The sequence below is a fragment of the Varanus komodoensis genome, unplaced genomic scaffold, assembly GCF_004798865.1.
Source record: "Varanus komodoensis strain SLA01 unplaced genomic scaffold, ASM479886v1 scaffold16, whole genome shotgun sequence".
NCBI lineage: Eukaryota > Metazoa > Chordata > Lepidosauria > Squamata > Varanidae > Varanus > Varanus komodoensis.
This window is the reverse complement of record NW_025335468.1, coordinates 23739942-23762854: the sequence shown is the minus strand read 5'-3', so window position 1 is coordinate 23762854 and position 22913 is coordinate 23739942. Positions and strand designations below refer to the sequence as shown.

General features: G+C 40.2%; 1 protein-coding gene across 1 annotated transcript in view; it reads right to left on the bottom strand.

The window, feature by feature from the left end:
• SLC5A12 (solute carrier family 5 member 12) overlaps positions 1–12795 on the bottom strand; it is a 23219-nt gene extending 10424 nt beyond the window's left edge. Inside the window, exons 1-6 of the mRNA XM_044425773.1 lie at positions 12439–12795; positions 9932–9997; positions 6921–6972; positions 6239–6306; positions 4485–4639; positions 1414–1554 (exon numbers count right to left, since the gene is read on the bottom strand). Coding sequence (XP_044281708.1) covers positions 1414–1554; positions 4485–4639; positions 6239–6306; positions 6921–6972; positions 9932–9997; positions 12439–12795 — 839 coding nt within the window. The remainder of the gene's footprint in view (positions 1–1413; positions 1555–4484; positions 4640–6238; positions 6307–6920; positions 6973–9931; positions 9998–12438) is intronic.
• Positions 12796–22913: the final 10118 nt, after the last annotated feature.

Below are 22913 nucleotides of genomic sequence, written 5' to 3'. Positions count from 1 at the left end.
ATAATAATAATAATAATAATAATAATAATAATAATAATAATAATAATAATAATAGATGCACTGGTGCGGTGGAGCAAGGAGCTAGCTGAGGCAGCCCTGTAATCCCTGCACACAGTCCTTCAACATGTAGAGGGGTTTGCCTCATGTCAATATTTGCATGTGGCATTTGAAACATTTTAATTCTTTACCTATCCATGTGGAATTTCAGTCACTGAAATTATCAATTCTGCCAAAGGCAGTTCCTATAAAATTAATGTTTAAAAACTGTTTATTTTGTTTGCCTTCAAATATGACTTTGCACCTGGGTTTGAAAATGTTTTATCTCACTTCATGAGTGGTCCAGTCTCACTAGAGAAGGCATCCATTCTGGGGAAAGTCAAAGGCAGAAGAAAAGGAAGGCCAAATATGAGATGGCTTGACTCTATAAAGGAAGCCACAGCATTAAATTTAGAAGAGCTGAGTGTGGCTGTCACGGACAGGACATTTTGAAAGGCATTCAGTCATAGGTCAGAGACAACTTGATGACTCGTAACAACAACAACAAAAACTGGACATTAGAACATTAGACATTAAATCTCCAGGCATCTCACAGGATGAATGCTGTACATGTAACAATCTATAGGTTAATCTAGTTCATATCTTATGGAGCTTCTGAATTGCAATGCTACTTGGGCTTGCAGTCCTGTCTAGGATCAGCATGGTCCTAGAAACCTCACACAATAGAACAATGTCTCTGCTTAGAATACATTCTGGGCATGCGGCATCATTTGGTTAGGCCACAGTAACACTAAAGGTGCAATCCTAGGCAAGTTGAGACAGAAGAAAGCTGATAACTCACAGCATGCTCCAGGCAGCCTAAACATGCATAGGATTGTTCCTTCAGTCCAATATTCAACAAAACAGAAAGCAAATAAACCACGAAATATAAACAACTAGATTCAAGATATATTCACCTTAGTCACCCATGTTACATCCAAATGTTTCTATGTTTATAAATTACTAAAATAAAGTAAAACTAATGCTTTTTTCCTCCTTTAATATTGTGGTTCCTACGGCACTGCACAATAAAACAATACAGTAAGGATAATTATTATGGGGAAATTTCCATGAGTTATGGGCATAATAATATGATCAACTGCAAAGATGGCATAGGCCAGCAAAAAATCAAGCATGATGCAACCTATTGATTGATTGAAAGTATGATGTATATTTCTAAGTAACCAATTATTTGTCCAATTTTTGTTAAATGATTTTATTTATATGCATGAAACCTTCACTCTCTAAGTACAGGACAATATGAAAAAGGAGGTGAAAACCTGAAGGGAAAGAGGAAGGTTTATTGCTCTTAATATATTGGAATCGGAAAATAGCAATAAATTGTTAGACCAATGACAGCAAAGGATGTCTACTTACAGCTTGGCATGCTTTTCAGTTTTGCAGGAAATGCACCGTTGTATTGTGGACTGATTAACACCATAGATGCCTAACCAAGTAAATGTTCCTCCTACTGCAATAGTCCAAAATGTGTGCCTTTTCAGGGGATCAGCATCAAAGCTAAAGAAATGAGAAGCGATGGAGAGGATTTAAACCTTAAACTAGCTTAGGCTGCTGTAATCATGCATAGAATTTTGCTTCCTAAGTTTCACTGGGCTCAGTGGAGTTCAGGAATCTTCAGTACAAGCAAGAATGCAGCAGGTAGGTCAATGCAAAGTCAGTCTTCCTTGAGTTGTCATGTGGTTTCTCATTCAATTTAAATACCAGATTTCATAGCCAGAGCACTGAAAATGTTTAATTAGAAGGACTGTACTGTAAGCAGTCTCTGCTATGAAAGACATTTTCCAAAAAACCAAAAGGACTGACAGAAGCATCTGTTAGAGCAGAATACATTTACAAATGAGCACATTTAGATTAAGTTTTACAATGAGGTTGCAACTAGGGAAAAGTCTCATTGAAATCAGTGGGACATCTCCAGGAAAATATAAATAGAATAGGCTGCACATCCTAGAGTGCATTCTTTCTTAGTCATACTGAGAGTAGATCAAACATCAAAACTGATGGCACTTAAGTTAATAATGACTAACTTAAATTTCATTGACTTCAATGGATCTGCTCTAGGTATGAAGAGAAATCCCATCCACAGCACCAGGAAAGAACATAAGATGAACCATGCTGGATTATAATCAGGGCCCAGAATCCTGTTTACAACAGTAGCCAAATAACATGTCTGAACAAATTACAAGGAAACATAAACTCAGCAGAAGAGCAAGATCCCCTTCACTGGAAAATATTAAGAGAATAATTAGTAAATGTATGATATAGATGCATCCTGTTCTTCCCTTAGTGGCACTTCTCTGCCTTCTTAATGGTTCTGCTTCCTGGATATAAGCCATCTTAACTCTCTCAGTTAACCACAGACGGTTTCAGTTCCCATGAAGTAGTAGCAATCTTTGTCACTTGCATGCACTTTCGTTTCTCTCTCTCTTTTATGTGTTGCTCATCCCTCGACTACCTTCAGTCTTCCACACCCACAGTCCTTTTATATAATTTATTATGGGCTATTATTAATCCTTGGCATATTAAGCTGAAGAGAATTTGACATGAACCTCTTCTCATTGCCTTTGTTCCCTGTGGCTTCCCTTCCCTTCCCTTCCCTTCCCTTCCCTTCCCTTCCCTTCCCTTCCCTCTTGCCTTCCCCTTTCCAGAACTACCTTCACACTTTATATACATCTTTCATTTTTCCATTTCTCCCCAGTGAAGGTCTTACAATTTCTTTTCTAATTGGAGGCAATTGCTGCTGTCTGGACTTACGGCTGGTTTTCAGACTTGTTTTCTTTCCTCTTTTCTTCCCTGAGATGCACGATCTTTTCATCTTTATTGCTTTTGTATTTTTGCTTTCTCTCTCAATTTTTCTTCCGTATGAACAAATTGCTCCTCTTCTATCACTCTGCAATATATCTTCTTCTCCCAGGCTCAGAAGCCAGTCAGCGTGCACTCCGTAACCTTCCTTACTCTCACAAAAGCTGCACTGGTTGTGCAGAGTTAGCTGTCATTTTGCAACACAGCAGTTCGCGACTATTACCACTTCGGCTAGCATTTCATCATCCCTCATGCTTCTTTTAGGCTGAACAGAATACGAGGCAAAGCCTGTCCTGTGCCTTCAAGTAGAATGAGACCACTGCAAATGAAGCAGATGTTCCACTCACTTTAGGACACAATCTCATGGATTGCTTCTTCACTTCTTGAAAGACACCAAACCATGGAGGCTGCTGCAATTCCAAAGTCTTGGCCGGCTGAAACTGGCAGGCCTGTAGGAACTCTGGAGACCGTCTCTGTGTTCCCATCATCCAGTCGCCTTTTGTTTTCACTAGAAGGGCTTTTCAGGCTGCCTAGCAAGATTGCTTTGCAGCTGAAGGGAAGGAAGCTGGAGAGGTCTCAGGGAAGCTCATATCTTGGTAACTCCAGTCTGCTCTCCACTGCTTTCCATAGTCTGCATCTGTTTCTTTCCCCCTCTGAGGTCAAATTTCAAAGAAGTACCAGGCATCAGGAAGGGCACCAAGCTCGTTTCTCTCTGCACTGCCATAAAGGATCTCTGACTGCCCCTTCTGATGTGCTGTCCCCAAACTGAGAAGAATTTTACAAACCACTCTATCACCCCTGAAATTCTCATCCAAGGACCTTAGAGTGGCTCTCTTAGTCATAACCTCAAGCAGACCTATTTAAATCAAAGTTGTGAAACTTAGTATGAATACCTTAAGCCTTATAGACTTTGATAGGCCTACTCAAAGTACACCTAAATCTGGATCCAATATGTAGATTTTGCTGCAAAGACCCAAGGTGTCCCCATATTATGAACTGTTCATTCCTCATTAGATTCCATTGCCCAGTCTGTCCATACATAGGACACTCACATCACTAGTTGGAGATAGATAGATAGTCAATTCCAGACTAGCAATTTCAGCCCTTTTATTTGCGTCTCTTTCATCCAGACAGTCACAGGCCATATCATCCAGGAAAGCATTAATATCAAAATAAAAATGTTCAATTGTTCTAAAAACACTATGGTAACTAAGTAAAAGGAAGAACTATCTAAAATATGAGGATTCTGCAAAAGTCTTTCCACACTCTTAAAAACTCTGCTAATTAAGAATTTCAAAAACAAATTACATCACTTGTCTACATAGTCACCTTCCTTTGCGATGCATTTTTCCCAGCATTGGACCTACTTTTTAATGCCATCAGCAAAAAATATATAAAATATATTTATAAAATGTAAAAGTGAAGAAACTTTTTGAAGACCACTTGTACTTTTGAAGACCACTTTGAAGACCACTTGTACAGTTCCTATTCTGAAGGGGAGAAGGCAACTTTATCCTATCTCCACCTTTCAGTGATGCATTATTCTCCCTACATTTTTTTAAGGCATTCTAGTTCTATACATAATAAACAAAGTCATTGATTTGAGCATAAGAAGCCATTCTACTTACTCAAATATATCAAGGCGTGATCCATTCTTGGCATCTTCCCAAACATTTCCAAGGCCCCCATTCTGAAGAGTTCCTTGAATTAAAACCGTCAAGAACCCAATCACCATCACGACCAGCTGAAAGGCATCTGTCCAGACAACAGCTTTTAACCCTCCCTAGGTAACAGAAAAGACAGAATATATCTGTTTGCCTTCATATTAAGTGTACGACAGAAGAAGCAATAAGAAGCATGTTGGAAGGTGAAACGTTGGCGAGATCTTGTGATGCTGCGTATTTCAGACTTGTTCCATCGCACGGTTAGCATCACCGGAGGGGCAGAGGAGGGCTGGGCGTTCTGACTTTGCCGTACGTCCCGTGCAGATTTCATGCCTCTTGTGCACACCTGGGGGCTGAAGGTCCAAAGCAGGTGCCTGCATGATCTACAATCCTCTGAAAGTGTAGCACAAAACTACATGCTACCTTCATCATGCAGTTGAGGGTTATTATTGTAATTTCTTTATTCTAGAATAAAAAGTAGTTTCACTGATGGCTTCCCATTTAAACTTTCACAGCACCATTTGCTTTCCAACATCCTCTGTTACATAACCGCTATGGTGACTAAACAAAGAGGTCAAGGAAAGAAACTTTTGCTGGCTTTCCTCCCTATTTTCCAGGAAGCCCAGGGAGGTGTCCCCACCTTCCTTGTGCACTGTGGTCCAGATCCAAAGTGGAGTCACATGCACTCATTCTAAAGTTTAAAAAAGTGTTTCCTGAAACTATCTATCAAAGATAATTCTAGTGCTGCACAATTAACATAATTGCATATCATGTAATTGGCTTTAATTCACAGAAGGTGCTTATGTATGTAGAGCAGCCTCCCCATATGTATGTAGAGCAGAATTTGAATTCAGCCTCAAATTTCCCTGACCAATGCCTGGATCGAGATAGGGCCAAGTCACTGGAGATGGAACAGAGAAGGGTAGTGAGACTGCTTTCCTGCCCATGAGCTGGAAATTACACATACGGAAATTCACAGAGAAAAAAAAAGATGCAGTGAATACCTGCTGGATTTCTGTGAGGTTCCGCTTACACTGCAAAAGTGCAACTTTCAGGTGGAGATGGAATTCCACTTTTTGGTGCATTCTTTAGAGAAGTTCGTAACTATTGCACTTCTGCTTTTGTCTAGGGCTGGGGCAGGGGCGGCGGAATGGATGCACATCCTGCTGCCTGGCTGCTTTTCCTGTTTTTGCCTGTCTGTGCTGCTTGGCAAAGCTTCTTCCCTGATCAGGTTCTAGTCCCATGTACATATGCTGTGGCCATATATAGAGACAGCACACATTGTTGGCCAAAGGCTGCTCAACGAGTCCACCAAGCATGACCACCCAAGGACAGGAAAGGCATCCTCTCACTGGCCTCACAATAGTGCAATCCTGTGCAAGTTCATTTGGGAGAAAGTCTCACTGCATGCTGTGATGTAGATTCTGAAGAAAGCTTGGTTAGGACTGCAGCCTAAGATGACGAGAAAAGCTATTCTATGCAAGATTGGAGGTTATCACAGCAATTTTGTATTCGTATAGCACTTGCTTGTCTGAACCAAAGTACTTTGCCCTTGTCCACAGTTTATCATGTGATAAGATAACGTTCCTGCACTATGCAGAAAAATATGGAAATGTCATAGGACATGGAATCATTTCACCAGTATTTACCAATGCATACCTAGTAGAATATTATATTTATAAAGATTTTCTTAACTGAAATTCATGTCAAGTACATACCAGTGTACAGTAGAAGGTGCAAACTATTCCTGTTGCAAATACAGAGCCCCAAAGATTAAATCCGGTCACTGCAAAGCCAGAGGAAATTGAATTAGGTTGGGTGATCTGGGGACACTGCAATATCTAAAATGGGTTATTTCAAGCAAGATAAAAGGAGCTGTGGCTTGTATTTATGTGTCCACTATCTGCTCTCATGTCCTGCAAAACAGACATCCATTTTTTGCTTCTCTGAAAGTACACCATCTGCGAAGGAGTACTTTGGAAGGCGAATAGATGACATCTAGTGTAGAAATAAAATGATGCAGTGCAGACTGTGGAAGTCCACCCTCTGTTGGGAGAAAAAGAGGCCAACTGATTGAAGAATCTCAGCCTTGTGCCTATTCACAAAACATACGTCATTAGAGTGGAAGTTTGGATAGACCGAAAGTGTCAAAGTCCATAGCTTCACTTTAGACCATTACATAGAACGGGGTACTTGAGTAATTGTTCTGCTCACACTTCCTCTATTCCCCTTTTAGCAAAAGGAAACCCTAATAAGTACATAACTCAATCCTACAGAGAAAAGGGGGCAGAAGATGAGCTTCCAAATAGGAAGTAACAGAACAAGACAAAATTCTTTTCCAAGAATCAGGTGTTTAAATTTCTCCTTGGATCATGAAAAGGATAATTGGAGGAAGCATACCTTGATTGAGAGCCAGAGCTGGAGCATAGACCACCACTCCAGTGTAAACGATCTGTGGAGCAGCAGAAAAATATGCATGTCTATTAAAAGAGCCACATGGAACATCAGCTAAATGATTTGACACTGGAGAACTAAGGAATGAAGGATAAGCTAGGTGAGGTAAGATATAAGAGATGAGATGAGATGAGATGAGATGAGATGAGATGAGATGAGATGATGAGATGCCGAGCCTAGGCAAGATGAAGCTTTTACTGCACTTAGGCTACATCCATTTAAATCAATTGGACCTATGTAACTAAGACAAGGACAAGAACCTGGATACAAACTACAGAAAACACCTGAGCATCCAAAGCTGCATGGCACTCTGGGGTTCCACATACATAATTGCATATTCTTTTCTGCCAGTATTTTTTTATAATTGTCATCATCATCATCATCATCATCATCATCATGTTGCATTTATATCCTGCCTTTCTTCCTTTTGCGAGGAGCCCAAGTCAGCTTACAAACTTCTCATCTCAATTTTATCTTCACAACAACAACCCTGTGCGGTAGGTTAGGTTGAGAGTCCATGACTGGCCCAAACTCACCCACTGAGCTTCATGGCCAACTGGGGACTAGAACCCAGTTCTCCTTGAGTCCCAGTCCTGCACTCTAAACCACTACACCATGCTGGATTTCACAAAGGTAGGCCAACATACATATAAAATATATATTTATGTCTATATACACATACATTTCCTTTATACTGCATTTCCCCTGTTTACCCCACTCATCATGCCTTCAAAACCTTCATGGACTTACAAAAATCGCAGGTCTCTACCACCAAACTGACCTTTCCTTCTGCCTAACAAAATGGCCACTCTACTTCTAACAAGAACGCTTTGCTGCTGTCTGAAATGCAGTGTGATGTGTTGCTTGAGTGTGAGACTGGATCCAGTCCTGCTGAGCCATGAAACTCACTGGGTGTCCTTGGGCCCATCACTGTCTCCCAATCTAGCCTACCTCATAGGGTTGATATGATGATATAAGGCAGGAAGAAGTATGTATCGTGCTTTCAGAAAGGCTAGATAACAATGTAAGTAATAAATTATGATGATAGAGATAATTAACTTTTGTTGCAAGAATTCATAGGGATTTCAGAAACACTATAGAGTATTTGAAACTAGGCAGTGTTCTAACAGGTATTTTTGTTGGCATAATTGTTGAATTAGCTCTCTTCCCTATGCGGTGCACTGGATTTAAGCCCAGCTGTGTTAATGGGATTAATTCCCTAGTAAATGTATTCAGGATTACACCCAAAGTTGTGGGAAACATTTGGATGTTTCTACAGAATGTTGCAGCAGTATAATTTTAACTTTAGAACTTTAAATTTTAGTGCAGGTGGTTGTTGTCTTAGTTATATAATGGTTCTAACTGCCTGTTTGTGAGCCACCTAGAGATGTTATGGCACAATAGGCAGCATACAATTTTTTTAATAAATAACATTAAAAATAATTGCACTTTTCAAATGCATTGATTATAACAGGCATCCAAAACCACATATAATTTTATAGTATCTATCAGAAGAAGCAGTGTGAAAGGATACTGAAAAAGCAACATTAAAAAAGCTAGTCAGCACATTTTAAATTATATCCTTGCAGAATTTCTACACATTCACCTACAATTTTTCAAGGAGAGTAATTTCTCCAAATGCCCATCTATTGCTGATGCTATTTTAGATTCACAGAATTCATCTGGAGGGTGTATCCTTTTGTGTATAAACAGTTCTCTGCATAGGCAGTTCTCTTTTCTTGGTGGGTACTGGATTACCCACCAGAAAAAGCCAATTAATTTTACACTGCCTCCCAAGCAACCCCAGGCAACAACAAAATCCTCCTCCCATGTTGGCAGTTTGTGACCCGTATGATCTGTGGAGATTGCTCTTGGATTAGCTCCAGGAAGTAGCTCGATTGCTGTTGAGCATTGCAATGGCATTGAATCTTGCCACACGATTCTAAGAAACAGCAAGGATGTTCTCTGAACATTGTGTGATGTGTAAATGAAGCTAGGTTTCTCCTGCTGTAAATTCATATCAGAAGACCATTGCAGAACAAAGCACCATTAGTCCGGCTTTCAGGTTTGTGCTCCTTTTGCCCAGACATGACGTTTAAAGTTCGTCTTCAACCATCAGAGCACTCTGAGGAACTATATGGAGTACATGCCATGTAGAGCAATGGTAGTGGTGGTGTGGGTTGATTTCCAAAGAAATGTGCTGCTCTGAGGGACACACCAGTTGTTGAAACCCTGATTTCAAGAGAAAATCTCCTTGTGGAATGAAAAATTCCATGGCAAGAAAGGGTTTAGGGTTTTTTGTATTCAATAGCAGGTGCTTTTACAGAAGTAAATAAAAACTAAAAGGGTCACAATCCTAAGCAGTTTTATATACAATTCAATCATGTTATGTGCAAAAAGATTCATTTCCAAATGATGGCCCAGAATTCAGAATAAGCCAGAAATCCACATTCTGTAATGTTGTTGTTGTTGATGATGATGATGTTGTTATTGCTTTTCTATCCTGCCTTTATTGATCTTTCAAGGAATGAAAGACAGAGTACATGGTCCTCCTTTGCTCCCTTTCATTCTTACAACAGCCTTTTGAAGTGGGTTATACTGAGAATAAGTGTCTGGTCCAAAGTCATACTTCGAGCATCGTTATTAGATCCCAGATCTGTGTCTCAATTCTATCACTCCTGTGCCGCAGTGGTTTTCATTCTGTGTCACATTGGCTCTCTTCTCTATAAGAGAAGCACTTCACTCACAACTGTGCATCCTCTGCCACAGTGCACATATGCTCATTCTGTCCAGCTTCACCTGCCGGATCAGGCCAAGAGTCCACATACTCTGCCACTGAGTATAGGAAAGGCCTTGGTACAAAGGTGCTTTCGTTAGTCAAGAGCCAGTGGGTTGTCACCAGAGTTTTTGGAAATCAGGTCACATTTCTGCACATATAAACGAAGAACATGTCTTACCGTTTGTACTATGTAAATCAGTGTTGCTGCCACACGAACAAGTCTGTTAAACCTTAGCTCCAAATACTAGGAGGAAAGAGGAATATTTTAAATGAAAGGTAATTTTCATTAGATCATCTTCAATTTTATATTATATTTGGTTCCATAAACAGACACAGTAATGATTGTGAACTCGTTCTACTTACACAATTGCCTATAAGAACAACTGAAAATGCTTTTAGTGCTTTGCACCACAGACCCGAATGAAAACCCAAGATGATATAGTGGATAGAAAAGGACCAAATTGTATGTAAAATCCAACTTGACCTCCTAGTGCAAGCTTCTTGTTCACTTAAGATGATTTCTGAGGACTTCTCAGTATCTAGCTTAGGTGGGAAACTCCATCCTGGCGTCAAACACCAGATCACATGATTAACTGAGAGGTGCTTTTCTTCAGCTGCTCGTCTTAACTGAGTTTCAACAAGATTTCTGCTATCTCATCTAGCTGGACAGCATTAAATGCAATGGAATTGTCAGGGCCCTTCACCTCAAGCCAGTCAGCAGTGAAAGGTTGAGTGGATATATCACACTTCACCCTGAAGATGAAGTAAGCACCTGAGCCACCTAGCTTTAAATCTGCCTCTGCTGTGTTGGACTTTTGACAAAGTAAGAAAGCAACACCAGACCAGACCAAATGTCAGTCCCCGACTCCAGAAAAATGTCTAACCTGGGTGGCCATTTCTGGCCCATGAGTGTAATCTGGCCTGCAGAAGTTTGTGCAGCCCCATGGAACAACCAACTACTCTCTTACCCAAGCCCACCCCCTTGGTCTGGAGACAACTGCAACTTGAGTCAGAAATAGGAAGAGAGAAATCCTTCTTATGTCTAATCTGTAATCAAAGATAATGGAGTGATTCCCATTGTACCACTCCTCCTTCCAGCGGCAAGATAAGTTGTGTGCATGGACTTCAGATCAGAGATATCTAGGAGCTCCTGCAAGCCCTGGCCAAGCGTTCTTCGTGTCTGGTTCTTCTTCACATGGGGAGCGAGAAACAGAAAATAAACTGATTGCATACCTGGTTGGTGCTTGCCCCATCTGTCAGGCCTTTGTTCCCCTTACCCTGGTGATGCCACCTGCATCCTGACTTAACCTGATCATAATGTTTTTGCAGGGCAAATACCGAAATACAAAGGAAAGTTCTTTTCCCCTCTCCCTCTTTCTCTCTCTTTTAAAGCTGATATCTATAGAGGCATTTATTCAGACAAGGTTTCTGCAAGTCGTTCCAGATGTCAAAAAGACTGAAGAGTTTCCACTCAGATATTTTCTATGAGCCTTATTTCGTATGGATTAATCCATATGGATAATCCATAACTTCTGTTCTGAGGGTTTTTAAACTGCAACAGTAACTCCAAGGAAAAATTCGTTGTTCAAAAACAACCTGCCTACATAATTTACATCAGTGAGTTTGTACTTTGTGTTTGAAATAATTACTCTGTTGTGACACTGAGCTTTCATTCTAGCTGAGCCAACATTTCTATGAAATACTTTCCCCTACCCACAAATTTTCAGAAAACTTGGGCAAGATACAGGAAGAGCCATGTTATCACATGTGCTTGTTGAGCCTTGATCTCGTTCCTTTCTCCTCAGAAGCATCAAAATCAGCCATCCAGTCGCTTTCACAGCAAGAGGAGCATGGAGGTGACCACTGCCTACAATCCACTGAGTTTGTAGAGTTACAGGCAGCTCTATTGAAATGTACCCTTCATGGACTATATGAACATATTACTATTTAATAGAATGATAAACTATATTTCTTCAACAAACTGAATGATTGGCTTTGATTGGTAATTGTTCATAACATGATGCTACAGGGAGATGTGAAAACAAAATTTTGCAACTATCCATCTAGCTGTGTGATTGGGAAAGAATGAGAGTTTTCAGACCCCAAGTGCCTGTCAAGAAACCTTTAAGACCATTTCCCTAGCATGCCTTCAACTTGCAGGAGTGATATAAAGTAATGCATGGGTCCCCCAAATGCTGGATGCAGGATCCTCACCCTGCCTTTTTATGGAGGTGGATCTGACTCCCTCTCAATAAGGACTAACAGCTTTGAGATCAGAGGCACTTGGAAGCAGCAGTTGGGGAGGCTACATTTAACCCTTCCCATCTTGCTCTTTCTTCTATTTCTAATCTAACTTCCATTTCCCCTGGCCCCAAAAAGTTACTGTTAACTCTCTGGGAGGAAAAGAGAGATGAGATCAGTACAGTATCTCTCTGGATCCAACCAATCTGGATCAAGCTCAACTATTTCCTTCCACAACACTGTAGCAATAACACATTTTCTTCTGAATCAAAGTACACCTAAGATTACCCAATGCACATGTCTAAGTCTGCATCAATCTGGACAAGAAATTCAGTGTGGGAAGCAGGTTGACATATGGTGGTCCAAATGTCTTGAGATGGCCAAACTATCCAATATCTGCCCAAGATTTGGGTCCAAAATCACTTTTAGGAAAATGAAGCTTACCTCATAAGTGCTTGTGATTCCAGATTTGTAGAACACGGGTAGGAAAAGTTCAGCAGTAAAAAGGACAACAAATGCATATGCAATGAAGAACAGCACAAAGGAAGACCCATGGCGATACACCTCAGCCGGAGTTCCCAGTACTGTGACTGCTGACATGAAACTTGCTGTGAGGGACAGAGCTACCGGTCCACAAGTCATCTGCCTGCCCCCTACTAAAAAGTTTGTGGAACTTGTTTTTTTCCTCTCTTTGACCGCAAAGAAGATCCCAATGCTGGAAGAAATGAGGAAGAGTGCTGCAAAGACAACATAGTCCCAAGAGACAAATGTTTTAACATCCGGAGGGATAAAGCTGGTCATTGTGCTAACTAGTGGGCTTCTAGTCAATGTAGCTTGTTCCTTTGTTTATTTAGGAGACCAGTGTTCCAAGGCAAGAGAATTATGTTTTGATGATTTAGCCAATGATATATTTGAAATCACAAATACAATCCAAAATTCAGCGATACACCTCAGCATCCATTTTAGTTCATTCCAGAGTCATGCTGCAGGAATTCTTGGACAGGCCACATTAAAAGGAGCTAAGCTAGTATTTTCAATGTAATTATTATGTGTCTTGTCAAAAAATCTTCAAGAACTTGCTAGTAAATAATGATGGTGAAAAAGAGAGATTCAAGAGCTCACACACTTTTTTATCTGACAAGCTTTTTATTTAAGGTTAAACATTAGTTTAGCAAATTGACTCGCTGCATGCTGACTGGTCAGCATTTTGCATAATAAAATAGAAACTATGAAGCTGAGAGCTTACAGACTCACTGGTCTTTGGCAAGTGTTATCAGATTTACAACAGGGTGAGACACCTCAGTTCTTGATATTAGTTAAGTATCACTTTGGAGCCTGAGTTGATACTCTGTGAAAGGAATAGCTCCTTCTGTTTAAGGGGGGTTGCTCCAATTTGGTGAAGGTTCCCCAGCTCCACTGCCCATGTTGGTCTTTAAAGATCCCCAACCCTACAGGGCTGATTTTTTGCAGGGTACAGGGGAGCTAGAATGAAAATAAGTTGTTTTAAAAAATGGTTCTACCCCTTTCACTGACAGAACTGTCCTGTGATTTGTGTTCTGCTCATGCGAACTGGGGATCCAAACACTTCATTCTGAGTGTAGCAAGTTCTGTTAGGCATGTGTTCAGCTACATCTGATGTGGACCATCAGTACTGATAATGGGAGTTGTAGTCCACAAGGAGTCCACTGCTGCTTGGAAAGTGACCATTTAAACCATTTCAGGCTTGTATAATCATAGCAAAATGAAAATATCTTCACTTATTCCAAGAGACAACTGGTGATCTATAAAAGGGCAACCAAAGCCTATTTATTCATCTTGGGATGGAACCAAACATTAGTTGGGGTGAGAAGAATGTACTTTGGTCTACATTTTTAAGTGAAGCAACCTAATTCTGCAGACTAACATGCAGATCAAAGCAAGTAACCTTCAGACTGTGCAATTTTCCAAATTTTCTTATGATGTTCTTGGCTCAAAATGATTATTTTAGGGAAAGTTACATATAGGTTTTCTGTTGAAAGTGGTGCTGCTGAATTTCATAATTAGCTGGTTCATTCATGGAAGAAGATCTGCGTATAATGCTTACCTTTGCAGTGAAATTGGTTCAATGAATGACAAATTTGTCATCATCATCATCATCAGCTGTTATTGTTATTATTACCTTTATATTCCACCTTTCTTCATCTTGCAGGAAACCCAAAGTAGCCTCTTTAGCTGCTTCCTTTGCTGTTGTTGTCACTGCCGAGGCTCTAGCTCTAGCTGTGAGGAAGAGGAGGCCTTTGAGGAAGCTGCTATCCATTGTCATCCTGGTGATAAACAAAAGCCCGTCATACATTTTCAACAGAAGATCAACAGAAAGAGCTGACACAACTGTGTGTGAGTGGCTTACATCCACATAATCCAAGGCCATTCAATTGGGAGGTTCGTAATGAGGTAACACGGTGACATAAAGAGGTATTTATGCGTAAGTGGGCTCTTTCAGACCTATCAAACACTTGCAATCATAACACCAGTACTCAGAAGCTTGCTTTTTCCATCTTCTATTCTGACATATATTCAGACAGACATCTGAAAAAGACTGCTCCCCAACATGTCACAGATAGCAACAGGAACCCCAGATTATTCATTGCCGTAGGCCAAGGACGCTGGACCATTTTAGTTTGGAGACCACATTACAAGGTCCCCTAACTAAAGGATCTCTGGGCAGAACCATCCCAGCAGAACGTGGGGCCAAGGGCACAGGCAAGAGCCAAGACAGAAACAAAGTGGGTAGTGCTTAATATAATTCTTATCAATGCGTATGTGTTCCCACATTAAACACTATGCATATCTCCTGAGGTGCTAACCCCAACTCAATAGCAAAGGACGTGGATTTTTAAAAACTTATTCATGTACTTACTTGTAATGCTGCGAGACCCCAATTGAAATCTGAAGCAGTGCATTCAAGAGATGCTCTTAATAGCTCACAGAGCAATAGGTGTATCATAAGTGGCCTTATGCCCTACTTTAGAGAAACCAGTTCTCCGTGCAAGGGGCTATCAGGGGACAGTCCTCTCTTTTGAAGGCTTGCTCTGCTGGAAGGAATGTGTGGCCAAACCTGGTTTCAATATAACAAACCCCCAGAAAGGACAGCGCGGTTCATTTAGCACTTGGACAGCAGAATGAGCAAGTACATGGGCTACCTAATCATGGATCTCCCCTCTGTGATGAGCTGCATTATATATATGACTGTATAAAAATCCTGTTCAGTTCATTGTAGGCCTGAACACATTCTGTAGCAAATGCTGCACACTTTTGAGCTTCCCATGCAATTTGCATAACAAGTGTTTGGAAAATGCATTCATTTCAAAAATAAATACAACTGATGGGAAAATATGAATGCAAACTGCATGTAAATTTTCTTGCAAAAAAGCAAGGGAGAGTCTACAATCTGATAGCTGTATAAGTCAGAACACATTCTGAAGTACAATTCTGAGAACTTGACAAGCTTGAGTTTGCTGATTCACACATATCTAATTATATTTCTATTTGAATGATACTATTTATTTTTAATTTGCATCTATATGTATTAATGGACGTATTAATGTAAGCTGTTCTGAATTATAAAATGAAGTTAAATCTATCAGCTAAAAATGTTTGAAACCTTTACCTAAGGATTTACTTTAATGAGACACGAAAAGTTTAATTTGGTTAATTTTTTTTCTCCTTTCTGGCCTAATATCTGCCTCAGTTATATTTTAATTTACAAGGGTGCAAAGTTCTTCAGCTAAAGTGAAGAAAACAGTAGGAATGGAATTAGCTGAATTGGCTTTAATTTCTTTCTAGTGTTAATATTAAATCTGAAAGTATAGCGAACATCAAATACATAAACATGGCCATAATAATGCCATCCCATTAGAGCAAGACTATCTTCAAGCCAAATACCAATTGGGATTTGTGTGAGAACATTAACTTCAAAATCCACGTAAGGAATTCCTTTCTTGGATGGAGAACATCCCAATAAATGCAGGACAATTGAGCACATTGTCAGTTCAACTAAGCATGTAACTTTTGAGGTCAGTTCAGAATTCTTATCAACTGGGCGACATATGGAAGTAACATCTTCTTCTACAGCAGAAGAGAGTTGCCTGGACTTTGGGTTCATTATTCATTATTCCCTCATAGCAAATTCAAGGGCCAGATGTCTATAGAAATGAAGGCAAAATAGGGTGACTGAGGAACACGATTAGGCTCAGAGAAAGCCTACTTTTAAAACGCTGAGGAGACAAAAACAAACAGAATCCAATGGGGGTCTGAGTACGGTCAGATGGAAATAGGGGAAGCTAAGAAAGGGGGAAAGGGAAGAGATTTATCCCGAGGAAGGAGCTGGCTGGCTGGTTGGCAGACTTGGATCCTGAACGGAAAAGCTTATGCTAAAATGTGAGGACACACTGGAACATTTGGTTATAGGTCCCATGTGTACAGCTTCTACAATACTTTTATTGAGTTTTGCTCCTTTTTTCATTTTAAACTAGAAAACATATAAAGGTAGAGAACTTTGGGTGGGAGATGGAGAACTAAGGAGAATTGAAGTGAACTTTAGAGTTCATGAGAAGTAAGGAAAAATAGGGATGGACAATTCTGTCAGTCTTAGATTGACAATTCTGTCCATTCTGTCATTCTCTCCCTCTTTCGCACCTTTCTAATTTTAATTTTATTGTATTCTATCTTTCCATCAAGACATCATTTTTTAAAAGGCAAATTCAACCTTTTGAAGTTCATGAAGGATGTAGAAAACCTGGAGGGGGTTTAAAGGACAGTAACAAGGACAATCAGGGATCTGGAAATAAAGCTCTATGAGGAGGAATTGAATGAACTGGGCATGTTGAGAACAGAAGGCTGGGGAGGGAGATGATAGCACTCTTTAAATATTTGAAAGGTGGTCACACAGACAATAGTCAGGGTTCCTTCTCAACAGTCCAGAGTGCCGGACATGGAATAATGGATTCAAGTTACAGGAAGTCAGATTTTGGCTGAATATATGAATGTCTGAGATCTTGAAAATCCAGTGCCCACTAGAATGGGTAATATAAATTGAGACAGAACAACCTTCCTCTCCAAACATTTTTGGACATATCTTGGGCTTCAACTCATTTGTTTGAGGGAGTAAAACATAGTCTGGATTGTTGGAACCTGAAGGCTAAAACCAGGATGAGAAAAGATAAGCCAGAAGAACTGTCGACTTAACACAGAAGTAGGTGAACTGTAGTTGTTTTAGCCTACAGTTCCCGTCAGCCATTACCATGTGACCTGGATCTAGCTAAAGCCAATGCGAATTATAGACCAACATCTTCAGACCAAAATCTCTGAAGAACAACATGTTGCTCAAGCCTGGTATGAGAGGCTGCATCCCATGTTAGTCCTACTTAGAGTAGACCTACTAAAATGAATAGGACTTGAGTTTATTATAGTTAATTTAATTCCCAGTAAGGTCAATGGGTCTACTCAAAGTAGTCCTAACATTGCATAAAAACAAAGGTTCTTTCACAAATTTATTTTTGGAATTCCATAATTCAGAACTCAACTAGGAAATTGTTGCAGTCTGGTTCCTGTTGCACAGACCATGAAGTGGGTGCAGTGCTGTGGTTTTCCTTCACAGCAGCTTTCCCGTTGCTGATTTAGCATTGCAGCACTAGCAGTACAAGCCTAAAATGCCTTTGCAGAAGTACATCCCGCTGAATTCAGCTGGGCTTATTTCTAGGGAAATGGGGATAGGATCACACTGTAATGGAAAGAAAGCAAAACTGTTTTCATGGTGGTAGCAGCTGCTCTTTTGGCATCTACCAAACTGTCCCCACTAGACCTGCTGTCATTGTTTGCTTTTGTTCCTAATGAGCAGTCAGCACCAAAAACAGTGCGGTTCCCTTGAGGGGGTGCCCGTCTCTAATGCTCTGAGTCAGCACCCCCGAGACTCAAAAGACAATTAAACAAGGAGTACCTTCAAGTTCAGCATATATCAGACTAGTACATATGGAATGGGAGAGGCAATACATGGATGCGGGGTATAGGTTTCAGATTAACTTGCCTCAAAGAAAGGCAAGCCAACTATAGATTCCTACATATGAGGCCTCTCCTACCTCAGACAATGGGGATCTTAGGATAGCAGTTTGTTGCCCCAGTTCTAAACAAATTAGACATTACATTTTCATTTTTATTGTTTTGGCAATGTCTCCATGGACTTCAATACTGCCACTTCCAACAGAGTTTTTTGCCAGGACAATGATAGGGGAAGAAAGGGTTAAATGCCCTCTTCCCTCTTCCCTGTTCCCTCTTCCCAAGTCCTTTCCTGCCTCCCCACCACCACCCCAGCTTCTCAGGGTACTGAGTGGTTGCATTTTTATAGCCAAGAATGCACATTAAAATGCATTTGTGCAATTAATGTCACATCTCATTTGCATTCAGGCAATTACAATTGATTGGATGCAATTAACATCACCTCTAGTTGGTCCTCAGTTAAGCAGCGTAGGCTGTGACTCAAGGAACTTCCAATTGCTTCTAATGAATCCAACAATGAAGAGAAATTAAAGTATTAAAATGTCTTATGGCAATTTCCTGGCTCTCAAGCATGAAACTATATCTCTTGGGGTGGCGTTATTTCCAGAATGTATTGCTTTGAATTGAACCCAATGATATAATTAATCCCCATTGTTCGTTTACAAGGTTTTGGCCTTACATATTCCATCTACCTGCGAGGGACATACTTGTGCCTTCAGCACAGTAGTTTTAACCTTGTACTTGGATCAGCAAATATAAAAATTGTGCCTTTCTTTGACTTCCAGCAAGCTAATACTTTTGAGGGAGGGGGCGTCTCACTATTATGCATAAACTGTATCACTTATCATTGGGTTAATACATGACCAACATTTAAAGTTAATTCAGAGAAAATATCTCTGGTGAAATAAGGAAATGGGAATGTACTCCATTCAGGACCAACCTGAAACGTTGTGTTATCAGGAAGATCTAACAGTAAAAGCGATTAGATGCCTCTTTTGTCAGTCACCTGGGCCAGCAAGAGTGGTTCTGCATTTGCTTGCTGTTCCAAATTTTCAGATCTTCTTTATAAATCTGTTCCAGATATGACCCAACTGAACTGTGTTCAAATGACCCAATAGGCCACTTTCAGTGATGGTTTGTCTCTTTCATTTTGCAAAGGTGACTCACAAGTGTGTCCATCAATATGCTGTCCATAAGGGAATCCATATTCTCCCCAAGTGGATAAAGTATGTTTAAGAAGTCCCCTAAATAGAAGTCCCCTTTTGGAAAATCTCTTCATTGAATTCATCCAAAGCTACTTTTATACTGCATGCCAATGGGGCTGTTGTCATGGTTTCTTCAGGGGATGAGGGTGATTCATATGGAAAATTCAGATACTACCTTGATCCAGTCTCTGGAAGAAACCAAGGCTGATTCTGAATGAATCCATTTTGCTTCTCCTAAAGAGCACCAAACACAATCTCTTTTTGCTGTTTCCCCTTTTTCCTGCTTCCTGGACAATGGGAAAGGTTCATTGCAGCTACTGAAGTTGGTCTTTCAGGAAGACCTTGTGTGTCATGGAGGTTAGGGTTTGGACTGGGATTCTGGGAGGTCCAGGTTCTAGTTTTCCTTAGACCAAGATGCCCACTGGGGGACTTTGGACCAGTCACAGACTCTCAGCCTAACTTATCTCACAGTGTTGCTATTATGACAATAAAATGGAGAGGAGGAGAACCTTGAAAGCCACATCTGGTTCCCTGAAAGAAGAAGAAATACCTGGGATAAATGTAATGCAATTATAATAGTAATAATAATAATACAAACACATGCAGCAACACCCATAGATGCTGGAAACCATGGAAGCTGCATTTCCTTTGGTGCCCAGTAACTACCAGTGCTACCAGACATGCTAATTCCAGTTTCTGAAAATACATGCCATTCCAGTAATTACAGAAATGGGGAGACATGGAAAGTTCACAATTAAGGTTGCTCCACAAAATAACTTGATTTCCCAGCTCATTTCCAGAGTGACATATGAGGATCTGCCTATTAAAAGTTCAAAGGAATTCCAAGATTCCTTTTGTCATCAGTCAGTGAAATGATCAATAGCAACAGAAAAACATCCTTCGATGGCAACTTGCAGCCCCCACCAATCTTCTTCGACAACATACAGCTGAGTACATGCTGGGTTGCTGTATTGACATGTTTGGAACAAAAGTTGTGCTGAAAAGACCCAATAACTGTCCAGAATTGTGTTAACCTAAAACATCTACAAGAATCTGGTGCAAAATTCAGAGATTCTTTGTGAACAAAGCAAGAGGAAAGAGTTCACCAAAGGTCACCACTGAAAATGATTACCAAAAATATGCATCTATCTGAGCTAGCTCTGGAAAAAGTCTGGATGGTGACAGCCAGAACTCACAGTTTTAATATTTTGCAGCAGAGTTGGAAGTCAAAATGGAAATTGGCAGGGTTGGTATTTTGCTGCCAGAGATAGGTGATCACCTCCTGCTGACTCACACATGGCAAGTCAAGATACAATATACCTGAGGACAGCCAAGTTATTTTCCACCTGAGGTAAAAACAAACAAACAAACAAACAAACAAACAAACAGGTACCTTTCCTGGAAACTACAATTCCAAAAATAATATATTCTATATCCAACCATTTGCTGCCCTTTCATAACACTTAAAATCTGCTGCCTGCGGGAGCCTCATCAGTCTACGTAATAGTAGGGCTGGCCCTAGAAATGTGATTGTCCCTAAATGTGCCCCTTAAGAAAATATGGGAAACACTATAGATGTTTGAGAAACACTTTTCTGTGCACCCAAAGGCCCTGCCCCCTTTCCCTCCCTCTTTTAGTGTGATGGGGTACCAGTTATAGAACCTCTTCCATGAAGCAGAAAGGACTTCTTTGACAGTTTCTCAGAGGGAGTGACATGTCCCTATCAGTCTTTCAGTTGAAAACACACTCTTCTGTTCCTAGATAGCATTATTTTGGTTAATTGTATGTTTTTTGCTTGTTCTTAAATTGACTTTCTCTCTTCCTGTAGTGTAAACTATTTTACTTTGTGGGAAACTAGCAGACTCATTTTTATAAATATATGGTATCAAGCACATCTCATGGGGCAACTGGGTGACAGAGATGTATTGATAATTTCCTTAGGTCCATAGCCAGCTACTCAGAAAGCATTTATCACCATCTTGTGCATTGTTGCTGTATACGTTATGCATACAAAAGCCAATCTTGAACTAGCACTAATTTTGACTGTATAATTGTCTTTAAAATAGCATGAAAATGCATATCTTATTATAAAGATATGAAAGCAAGATGAGGTAAGATAGTTATCTCCAATTTTTTTTTTAAAAAAAATCTATTTTAAATTAATGATCTTGAAAGCTGTTATACTTAAGGTAGTTTACATATTGAAATATCTACATATTATTTACATTTCTGCATATTGTATTTACCAGTATTAGGTATTAATGAATTGTCTGCATTCAGCCTTCCATAGGTAATAGATTAGTAAATGTCTGATACTTCAAATGATTCCTGAATGTGACATCTTTTTTTCTGATTGTATATCCATTGGCTATTTCAGCCATTAAACTGCAAATCTATAAGATTTTTAAAAGTCAGACACAGTTACACAAAAATTGAGCATATGCATGTCCTGTAAAGGAAGCTATAAAGGTTCAAAATATTGTTTGAACTTAAACCAATGACCTGGATGGAATTAGAATAATTCATGACCGCAAAAGCATCTAACACTTACCCCACATTGGCAATGTAGCTGGAAAATTATGAATTTTTCCATTTATATCTAATGCTCTATTATCTGTCTTTTGATCTATCTATAAATGGTGGAAATTTCCTTAAGATTGTGATTTTGAAAATTGAACTGGTAGCAGTAAATGGTACTCTTCCCCACATAATTAGATTGGATAAGGAATGGGCAAAGCTCTTTTCTTCAGATCAAAACCAACGGGGAATGCCCCGAAAGGATACTCCCAGTGGTTCCTCCCAGTCACTCCACCACACACACACAGATCCTTTGCAAATCTGATTATGTCTCCAGTTATTTCAGTTGGCAGAGATCAAGAGCCTGCATACCTAAAGCTGAAAAGAAAGGGGCAGCCAACAATCCATTGCCCCAGGAATCTTCAAAATTGGCTCCCAAAGCTATGTACAAGCATGTGATGAAGACCCTCTAGGTATGCTAAATGAGATCAGTGGGGATACAGTGGCCTGGAATGCATAATCACAGCAGAAGAATAAGTCGGAGTGTCCTACCTTCCCTGCTATGGATGCCAGCGATGTGCAGAGGGGCATTGCATAATTACCTTTGCTTGCCCAGTTTTCCATGTCATGGGAACCCACAGAAGGTGGCTTGTTGTGTGGTTAGCATGGCACCCAAAACCCATGGGCAAGTTTCTTAAAGCGGCTTCTTAAACATGGCAACAGGTGTTCCTTGCCAGGTTCACCAGTGAGGACAGTTATATAAATCCTCTCCGAATGCTCAGTGGGAAAATTAGCCACCATGGCTTATCTCCATCATCATGGAGGTGCAAACCAGAATATCTCCATTGATTTGGAATTGGCGTAAGGAATCACTTTCAGCTGGAGGGCTGCATTCAACTCTGGATTACCTCACCTACCCAAAGGTGGGCGGGGCCAAAGGCAAAAAAGGCAAAACCAAAACATGTAAATAGAAAGAACTGCACAAAATCTGGGAAGCCACCCAATATTGGTGTTCACTGAAAGAGGGTGTGACCATCTGGAAACCACAAGACAATTTAACCTGCAAGCCTGAGGTTCAGGCTTAGTTTAATTTACATAACTTAATACCCTAATTTAGGGCAGAATCCTATGCAGGTCTAGTTAGAGAACATCTCCTAACTGTGAGCA